The sequence below is a fragment of the Tachysurus vachellii genome, chromosome 11, assembly GCF_030014155.1.
Source record: "Tachysurus vachellii isolate PV-2020 chromosome 11, HZAU_Pvac_v1, whole genome shotgun sequence".
Classification (NCBI taxonomy): domain Eukaryota; kingdom Metazoa; phylum Chordata; class Actinopteri; order Siluriformes; family Bagridae; genus Tachysurus; species Tachysurus vachellii.
In genome coordinates, this window is record NC_083470.1 from 26724963 (window position 1) to 26734962 (window position 10000).

The 10000-nt window shown below is 41.3% G+C and overlaps 1 protein-coding gene across 5 annotated transcripts in view; it reads left to right on the forward strand.

Annotated features, from left to right (window-relative positions):
* si:ch73-138n13.1 (interaptin) overlaps positions 1 to 10000 on the forward strand; it is a 46823-nt gene that overhangs the window by 8502 nt on the left and 28321 nt on the right. For 3 of the 5 annotated variants that reach the window (XM_060882434.1, XM_060882433.1, XM_060882437.1), the window contains exons 2-5: positions 2226 to 2316; positions 3675 to 4788; positions 5873 to 5954; positions 8911 to 10000. The exon at positions 8911 to 10000 is cut by the window's right edge. In XM_060882434.1, coding sequence (XP_060738417.1) covers positions 3683 to 4788; positions 5873 to 5954; positions 8911 to 10000 — 2278 coding nt within the window. In that variant the 5' untranslated portion in view covers positions 2226 to 2316; positions 3675 to 3682. Of the gene's footprint in view, positions 1 to 1806; positions 1852 to 2225; positions 2317 to 3674; positions 4789 to 5872; positions 5955 to 8910 lie in introns of those variants that run through there. The other 2 variants (XM_060882435.1, XM_060882436.1) reach the window with 2 other exon arrangements.

Below are 10000 nucleotides of genomic sequence, written 5' to 3' on the forward strand. Positions count from 1 at the left end.
GTCACTGTAGTGTTACTGTGGTGTCACTGTAGTGTCAATGTGATGTCACTGTAGTGTCATTGTGATGTCACTGTAGTGTTACTGTGGTGTCACTGTAGTGTCAATGTGATGTCACTGTAGTGTTACTGTGGTGTCACTGTAGTGTCAATGTGATGTCAATGTAGTGTTACTGTGGTGTCACTGTAGTGTTACTGTGATGTCACTGTAGTGTTACTGTAGTGTCACTGTAGTGTCAATGTGATGTCAATGTAGTGTTACTGTGGTGTCACTGTAGTGTTACTGTGGTGTCACTAGTGTCAATGTGATGTCACTGTAGTGTCAATGTGATGTCACTGTAGTGTTACTGTGGTGTCACTGTAGTGTCAATGTGATGTCACTGTAGTGTCAATGTGATGTCACTGTAGTGTTACTGTGGTGTCACTGTAGTGTTACTGTGGTGTCACTGTAGTGTCAATGTGATGTCACTGTAGTGTTACTGTGGTGTCACTGTAGTGTCAATGTGGTGTCACTGTAGTGTCAATGTGATGTCAATGTGATGTCACTGTAGTGTCAATGTGATGTCACTGTAGTGTTACTGTGGTGTCACTGTAGTGTTACTGTGGTGTCACTGTAGTGTCAATGTGATGTCACTGTAGTGTTACTGTGGTGTCACTGTAGTGTTACTGTGGTGTCACTGTAGTGTCAATGTGATGTCAATGTAGTGTTACTGTGGTGTCACTGTAGTGTTACTGTGGTGTCACTGTAGTGTCAATGTGAAGTCAATGTAGTGTTACTGTAGTGTTACTGTTGTGTTACTGTGGTGTGACTGTGTAACTTGTTTCCCTGGTTACTGTGTAACTTGTTTCCTTGGTTACTGTGTAACTTGTTTCCCTGGTTACTGTGTAACTTGTTGCCCTGGTTACTGTGTAACTTGTTGCCCTGGTTACTGTGTAACTTGTTGCCCTGGTTACTGTGTAACTTGTTGCCCTGGTTACTGTGTAACTTGTTGCCCTGGTTACTGTGTAACTTGTTGCCCTGGTTACTGTGTAACTTGTTGCCCTGGCTACTTGCCTGTTTGTCCCATTGCGCTGTGACTTGACTGCTCAGTTACTTTTTTTGGACTCGCCTGCTGATGTGACTTTGTGACTCGTCTCCTGGGTTAATTTTTAACCTTGTTTACTTTGTTACTATGTGACTTTCCAGATTTCTTCCTTGGCTGTTTGTTTATTTACTGACTTGCCCGGTTTGCATGTCCACATGGTAACTTTCAGGCTTATTTAGTGTGGAACTTTTTGACTCGTTTGTGGAAACCAAAACAAAACAGAAATCATAATTCATTCTGTGTCAAAAGCAAAATCTTTCATCTTATCGAGGGTGAATCTTTCCACATGACATGTTTATAACTCTGCTGCATATCAAACACTGATAGAAATCAGCTGAAGTGAAACTTGACACCAGCTGGTGAACATGTTAAAGCAATTTAATGACCGAGTTAAGAAGTTAATGGTTTGTTACTCTATTCATCCAACAGGGAACCACGTGTCATGTAACTCAGCTCTAGATGGCTGCATGTACAGCGTGTAGGTTTACACGAATGTTGAAACACATGTTTATAGAAGATAAGAAGTGTGTGTATGTGTGTGTTTGTGTGTTGCCTGCTGGATCTTACACTGCATGTTTAACATTCCAGCTGTGCAAAGGCGTTTCCTGTCGAAGACCGAGTTCCTCCACTGCACCCTGGCTAGTTCTCTCTCAGCTCCACAAGGTTTTGTCCTCTCTTTCTGTCGTTCCTTGTTTGCTTCTTTGCTCCGGGCTTTAGTTTCACCAAGACGCTCGTATCGAGTGTTTCGGATTGGGTGATGATCTGTACATGTAGGTCAGCCTTGGCGTTAAAGGGACGTTTGTGTGTCTTTGGATTTTCATGTTTGTACGAGTCCACAGTCGTGAGTGAGTGTGTGCGTGCGTGTATACTTGTTTTTGTATGTCTCAAGCCTGTGTTTGTGTTTAACAGCATCTGTGATATGATACGGGTAGAGAATCCATCCGGTAGGTTGTGAGTAACACTTAATCCGACATTCAACAAGTGTGTGTGTGTGTGTGTGTGTGTGTGTGTGTGTGTGTGTGTGTGCGCGCGTGTGTGTCCGGGTGCGTGCGCAGAGGCTATTTGAGCTCTGAAGCCACATCCATGCAACATTGACACTGTCTGACCTCCCTCTCCATCCCTTCCTCTCTTTCTTTCATCACAGCATAACTCCGCCCCCTCCTCTGTGATATGACATCATCCAGCGGTTGCCACAGAAACCAGGGCTCTGCTGCAGACAGTTGACAGCCAGGCAGGTGAGTTATTATTATCGGATCAAGAAACTGCAGGCGAGGCACGGTTAGCTAATTACATGGGCTAGTCTGTATAGTGTGTGTGTGTGTGTGTGTGTGTGTGTGTGTGTGTGTGTGTGTGTGTGTGAGAGAGAGAGAGAGATAAGGGGAATGCTGGGATAGTAAATCTGATAGTATCGAGTGTACACAAGTCTGCTATGAGACTTCCAGATTGACATGTGGACTGCTTCTCAATTTACTGTGTGTGTGTGTGTGTGTGTGTGTGTGTGTGTGTGTGTGTGTGTGTGTGTTTCTGGTCTGTGTAGCAGCCATGTGTACCATTAACGTAGCACCGGTGTATTCTCATGAGCTGTTCTCTAACTGAACTCTTGATTGCACCAGAACGTGATCAATTGTCGTGATTTAAATCAGTCTCTCTCTTTCTCTCACACACACACACACACACACACACACACACACACACACACACACACACACACTGATTAATGGCATGCCAGTAAAACAGTTCTGTAGTACTTGTGTATCTACAAAGCCAAAGTCCAGAGAGTGGTGTATTTCCCCTCACAGTGTTCAAACACACCTCTTATATAATAATTGGCCAATTTTATTAGGGTGTAGTAAATTTTTCCTGGCCAGGTTTGCTGTTTTTAGTGCCAAGAGTTCTACAGATGGGATGAATTATGCTTCTCAGTTGTCATTCTTCGAAGAATAAATGTACCCTTTTTGACTGGAAGCAGGGAAGATGATGTGTAATGTGGTGAGACTGAAGACCTGGTAATAGTTGAAATGAACTATTCTTTATTGATGATCCACTGATGTATCACTGCTACCAAGCAGCTTTATATGATCCAGGTCTAATGAGTGAGCTTCGACTGAGGTGAAGAGCAGCCTAAGGGATTTGGCTGCCAAGTTCAAAAAAATATTTGCTCTGTTGCTTACAAGCTTGAATCCTGACCATCCTAATAGTCATCTGTAACCGAGAGAGCAGAATTGATCGTTCTCTCTGAGTGGGAGGGGCATACTCATTCTCTCCTGTCAATCATTGATGAATCTGTGAGCTTATATGTGTCCTATGTGTTAAAGTTGAGGTCTTATGTCTCATATGTGCAAACCTTCACCCTCCCTGGTGGGTTCAGTATATGTCATGTGATAAGTCAGGGTAGGTTCAGGTAAAATGAACAAATTGGGAGAAAATTGCAAAAATAAAATCTCCTCTGGTCAACAGGAGGTGGTGGTACTATAGTAGAAACATTACTGCTTCAGAATGCAAGAATAAAGTGACATGAACAAGGGCATTTTGCTTGATTTTGGTTAAGAACTGAGGTCTGACAGACAACTGAGATGTTCCTCTTGTCTCTCAGGTGCAGTGATGGCAACCCAGGTGGAGCTCGAGCCTGGAATGATGAGCAGTCGTCTGCTTGCGAGTCCACTGACTGATTCGAGTAATAAAACCCTCATGGAGGATTCATCCATCATAAGTTCAGATCCCAAGAAACCAACCCCAGGCCCCAAACCAAGACTCACACCAAAACCTTTTGTTCTACAGAGAAATACTACGATAAGACCTATTCTTGCTCCCAAACCTCAGCCCAAACCCAAACCGGAGACATTGTATAAACCAGAGCCACCAAGCAAATCCAAGCCAACATCTCCACCCCTTAAATCAGAAACTGCACCAGCATCCGCACCGGGCAGCAAACCAGAGTCTCCAACATTAAAACCAGAACCTTCTCCTCCTTTCAGTGATCCTAGTAAACTCAAGCAAACCGAGACAGGAGGTGTGGTACGAAGAACAAGTTTGGCATATCAGTCCAAACCTACAGAATTGGGTTCTCGATCTAAAACCGGTGGTTCTATTACTCGGGCAAAATCTATGGGCTTCCTCGGTAGTGTTGGTTTGGACGAGGACGTGGGTAAAGAGGGTGATGAGGTTGTTCGTCGTCCTCAGGAAACACGAAGCTCCAGGCCAAGACCAGTGTCGGACATTTTCCTGCCAGACCCCACTGAATCTTCTGGTTCTGTCTCGCCCCGCCCTGACAGACGACCTCTTCTGTCCGACCTCGCCGCCAAATTCGAGCCCACCACACAGAGGCAACTAACAACAGGGGAGAGCAAGGAGAACACACCGGAGACCCCAACCCCAGAGGATGGTGTTAGGAGGAGAGAGAAGGATATCGAAAGAGGTTTTAAGAAGAAGGATGTTGAAGGACAGGATGCAAAGCGTTTGGAAAGAACAGGAAGTGGTATAAAGAGGAGGATTAGTCTTCTTATGGACTCGTCTTCTTCCACGTTGTCTGTTCCTGCAACGCGAGTTGCTGAGCCTCGTTCTCCAGTGCCACCAATCTCAGACACTGATGGAGTCGTTGGAGTGAAACAGCGAATCAAAGAGCTGACGGAGGATTTCTCCACCGCACAGACCGCAATCCCGAAGCCACAGGTTAAGCCCCGCCCACTTCCAACAGATAGAACAAAACGGTAAGTGTTTTTTTTTTTCTTTTTAGATTGAATTTACAGTACTAAGAAAAGTCTGGTGGTGTTTCTGCACACAGATCATGTTGATGTTTCCACATCTGGCATCTGGTCGAGCATGCCAGATGTTAGCGCTGATCCTTTCTGTTTCTGTTCTCCTGAACCGCGTATTTACTTTTAGCTTCTTATTAAATTACTTTGTCACTCGGGATCGAAGTTAAAATGTTTTGATAAATATCTGTGGGATAAAAAGAACCCGTTCCATGTTGTATTCAACACTGTGTTGTTATGATCATTGTCTCTTTCAGACAATCTGGAGATTTGATTTTATTGATCATAAAACACTTTTGAATAAAATTATAGTTGCATTTTATCTTGTACCCCGTTATACCACAGTTGTTTACTTTTACATGTAAACTATGGGGTCAGAATTGTTTCGTTATTCTGAATAAATATACTACAGTATGATCCACAAATAAATATAAAGAGTTTCACAAATATTTTTTAAATCAACAATCAAATGCACAATAAGCAAACCGTAAATATATGTTACAAATTTCACAAAAAGAAATGAAATTCACAAATAAATAAAATGGGATTTGCAAATAAAAAAATATTTATAAATATATATTTAATTGTATTTATTTGGCACAGACTACCGATTGGTCAGCGCCACGAGACCGTTGTCCGATTGGCTGGAGTAGACGGTGGGCGGAGTCCACCTATTTGTGGATTCTTGTGCACGTCTTGACGTTAGAAATGTTTCAAATCCACAAATGCACAGAACGCGATTCACAAATGAGCAGGAAGCCGTTCACAAATAAATACAATTAAATATATATTTATAAATATTTTTTTATTTGCAAATCCCATTTTATTTATTTGTGAATTTCATTTCTTTTTGTGAAATGTGTAACATATATTTACGGTTTGCTTATTGTGCATTTGTTGATTTAAAAAATATTTGTGAAACACTTTATATTTATTTGTGTATCATAGTATATTTATTCAGAATAACGAAACAATTCTGACCCCATATAAACCCTGTCAGATTAACGTTAGCTAACGTTTAATATCGATTTGTTTGCAGCTTTGCGTCAGATGCAGAAAGCGCGAGCTCCAGTGAGCTTAGAAGTGTCCAGGAAGAAGTTCAAGAGGAGATCAACAAAAAGGTGGGAGAAACTTTCATCATTAGAAACAAAACAAAAAATAATTGATCTCAGGTCATAGAAACCAAACTTAAAGGGTTAAATCATAAACATTTAAAGTCAAAGGTTACAAGGCTAAAGTTGCATTGCACATTAGCCACTTTAGCCTCGGTGCTAAACGGAACCCGTCTCGGTCGAGTGACTAAATTCTGTATAAACAGGAAATTGTTGCGTTTTTGCTGTTGATGTGTTTCCTTTAAGATAAAAGCAGGTGTTGGATAAACAAGATAAGTCGTCGAAGGTCGGCGTGAAGGATAACGCCGCCGGTCAGTTTACACGAGTTTACTCACAACCAGGAAAAAACATCATTCTACAATCACTCAGTGCTGTTAAATCTGAATTTAACTGCGTAAATGTTTAAAAGTTGTAAACGTGATAAAAAATTAGGGTGATTTAGATCAAACATTTTAGGATACGAGATCACGTTAATAACAATGTTCAGGTTGACAGTGAAACAGTGTTATATAAAAATGTTCGGTTTTAAATAGAATTTTAATTTAAATTTAAATTTAAATTTAAATTCGTTTTTCATTTTAATAAAATTTTCATTTTCAAAAATCAAGTTTCAAACATTCAATTCCATCAAATCTGCAGTGACCAGAACGTTTGTAATTGTTATTTAAACTTGAAGGGCTGTAAAAAATACACTGTTAAAAATACACTGTTAAAAATACACTGTTTAGATTTGGATAAATTAGACAAAATAAATTGACAGTGACAGTATCTTAATTTTAATAAGATTTCAATTTTGATTGAATCAAATCGTGTTAGCCAAGTTAGCTATGTTAGCCATGTTAGTCAAGTTAGCCATGTTAGCCAAGTTAGCTATGTTAGTCATGTTAGTGTGAATTTTCAGAAGAAAAGAGAGTTTTTGCACTTTTTTTGCACATAAAAAGTATTTATAATTTTTTGATGAATGACGATTATTATTGTTATGAATTCTGTAATAAGACGTGTTTTTAACATTAGAGAATACGATCATTGGTTTTTGATCACGTGTAACATCTACATCAGTTTATCACTAAAATGTGACTGTAGTGTTTGTAAGCGTGAGCACACTGAAGGATTGTGTAACCTGTTTTCTTTTGAACTTTTAACCTCCTTTCTGTGTGAAGCCAGACTCTATTTTACATATTCGTGACCTTTTCATTTCCATATTCTTCTCCTTCCTTTGTTTTTTTCATTCCTTTGGTCATTTTCTGTTTCCAAACTACATTTTCTCTCGTAATCTGTTCACGATCCCCTCAATCGTCCACTTACATCTGCGTTTTACAGCATTATATAGTTAAATACATAATAAAAGTTTCCCAGAAACTGCTCACAGTGCAATAGAGACTTGACCTGAAACGGCTAGTCATAACTGACCTCAGTCCTGGCTGGAAGAAGAAGGAAAGAAAAACACACTGACCGACGGTGAGGGTGAAGGGACCGAGTGGGGAAACAAAAAAGATATACAAATGGGTTGGACTCATTTGAAAAAGGCAGCATTGATGTCACAGAGGTGTGGTGCACGACAGGTGTGTAACCTGAGCTGAGTTGAGTCATATTCTGGAAAAGACCAACCAAAAAAAAAAAAAGAGTGGTAAAGGTTAACCCGAGAGAGACGTGATGGAGTCTTTGATAGAGCAGCTTTACGAACTGTATCTAAGTACACACAGGTTTCTCTTTCACTGCCGTACATCAGTCAAGCACCGAGTTATTTTTATATTGTTTTTCTTGTTCTTGTTGTTTTTGTATACGTTCACGTGACGATCTCAGCTTTCATTACCTCATTTGAATACTCTTTTTCATAGTTCACGTGTAGTTTGCCAGTGCTTCATTTTAATAAGAGGTCATGCTGGTTTGACCGTGAAATTCCTGGTTATTCTATACAGTGTTTTGTGCTATTTTTATATTGTCCTTCACGTTGAAGATGACACAGAAGGTCACAGTGGAAAATCTTGGACATCAGAACCCGATTAGAAAGTTTCATTCAACTCCATTGTTTATAGTGATTCTTATGCCTCTTTTCCACCAAAAAGAACCGGGTGCTGGTTCAGAGCTATCACTGGTGCTGGTTCAGAGTTGGTTCCACTGGTGAACCTTCTAAGAACCGGTTTGTCTTCCCATCGTTTAGAGAGCATCACAGAGCCGAGTCTGACGTCACTGTATATGTGTCACGTTACACAGCAACTTTAGCGCAGCAGCAACACAAACACAACATCAACAATGGTGGATGTTACTTTACTGTTAATGCTCATGGCTTTGTGAACCTACATTAACACCCAAACGCGGCGAATCCAACGTGTACGTGCAGCTCCATGTAATCTGTATAAACGGAGGTTGTAATGGAGAAAGTACATAACGTTATTTTATCATTAACACAGAAAAAAGTTAGCCTTAGCATGTAGCTACTTATGTGTGCTGATAATGTATCATAATCACGGTAAAGTAAAAGTGTATTAAACATTAGTATACATTATCAAATGCGCTAACAGTAGCCCCGCCCACAGCCCCGCCCACAGCCCCTGACACAAGCGGTTCTTAAGTCTAGACCAGCAACGTTTTGGTGCTACTTAAGAACCACTTTTCCTGGTTCAGAGCCGGTGCTTTGGGTGTCGAAAAAGAAAGAACTGGTTCTAAATTAGGCTCCGAACCTGCACTCAAACTGCCTCGGTGGAAAAGGGGCAACAGTGTTCTATACAGTATTTTCCAATTTTCTCTGCATGTGCTATTGGGCTTTCAACCTTTATTCAACCTTTATGTGAAGAGACTGAAGAGAGAACGTTCACACAACTTTGAAGCCTGCTACTGGTACTTTAATTATAATTCTAATAGTTCCAGAGCCAAAGAAGCATCAACAGGTGCCATCATGAGTGTGTATATTGAGCTCTATCGTCCATAACTGATATGACTCTGAAAACAAATATTTTTCTTTCAGCCCAAGGAATTTCTTTCAGCCGGGCAGACAAAGCCACAGGAAGACCAGGACTTGCCTGCTAATGAGACCAGCGGTGTACAGACTGTCAGAGCATCAGTTTTTGAGAATGTGGTGGAGAAACATAGCGTCCAAATGATGGAGGATGCTAACTCCAGCTTGGTGAAGCCCGCACCCAGACGCAGCCTCTCTCTTCGGACAAAAGGAAGCTCGTTGAGTAGTGTGGACGACGAAGACGACAGATCTCTGGTCAAGGCTACGTACCATACTTTGGTGTCTCCTTCCAGTCCAAAACGCATCGATCACATTTTTGACATGGTGATGGCAGTTGAAGAGAGTCGTGCAGTTAGCGAAAACATTCCATCTGCCCATCTGGAAGAAAAGGCTCTAACTCTTCGGAGGTCCAACACAGAGGAAAGGCAACTCTCTGTGATTGATGAAATCCCAGGAACTAAAGAGAACAGCTTTACAGTGGGGTCTAAAGGCTTGTTTAAAGACAAAGGCAGAGAATCGACCGGTTCTGCTATGGAGAAGAGTAACACTCGTTATCTCAGAGTGGGAGCGCTGCCAAAATGGGACGAGCCATTTCGCGATAGAGAAAGGGATTTGGAATTAGAAAAGCAAAAGGAGATTTTGAGGAAGATGGAGGAGGAGATCCAAAGGCAGATGGAGATCAACATGGCTGCGAAAGCAGATATCCAAAAAGACAAGTTAGAAAACGAGGTAGAAATGGAAAAAGAAAAAGCTGCGACCTCTCGACAGTCAAAGGTACCAGAAACCATGGATCAGCAAATGACAAGACCGAGAGCAACTTATTTTGCTGTTACAGGTCAAATGAACGAGACTGTACACCAGAGAGCAGGAATAGACAAGGAAGCGATGTTCAGGAGTGAGACAAGAGAAATGGCTGAAGACAGAATGAACACAGAGATGGAATTTGAGGACTTCTCTGTAAAATCTGGCCAAAGGGGATTTCAGAATCGAGTGTCGTCGATGAGAAGGAACCCCTCCCTGGAATTAGCTTTTAGGAAAAGTTCACAAGAAGAGCTGCAAATCGGTGAGGGTAGAGACGGGACACAGTGGACCAGAGGAC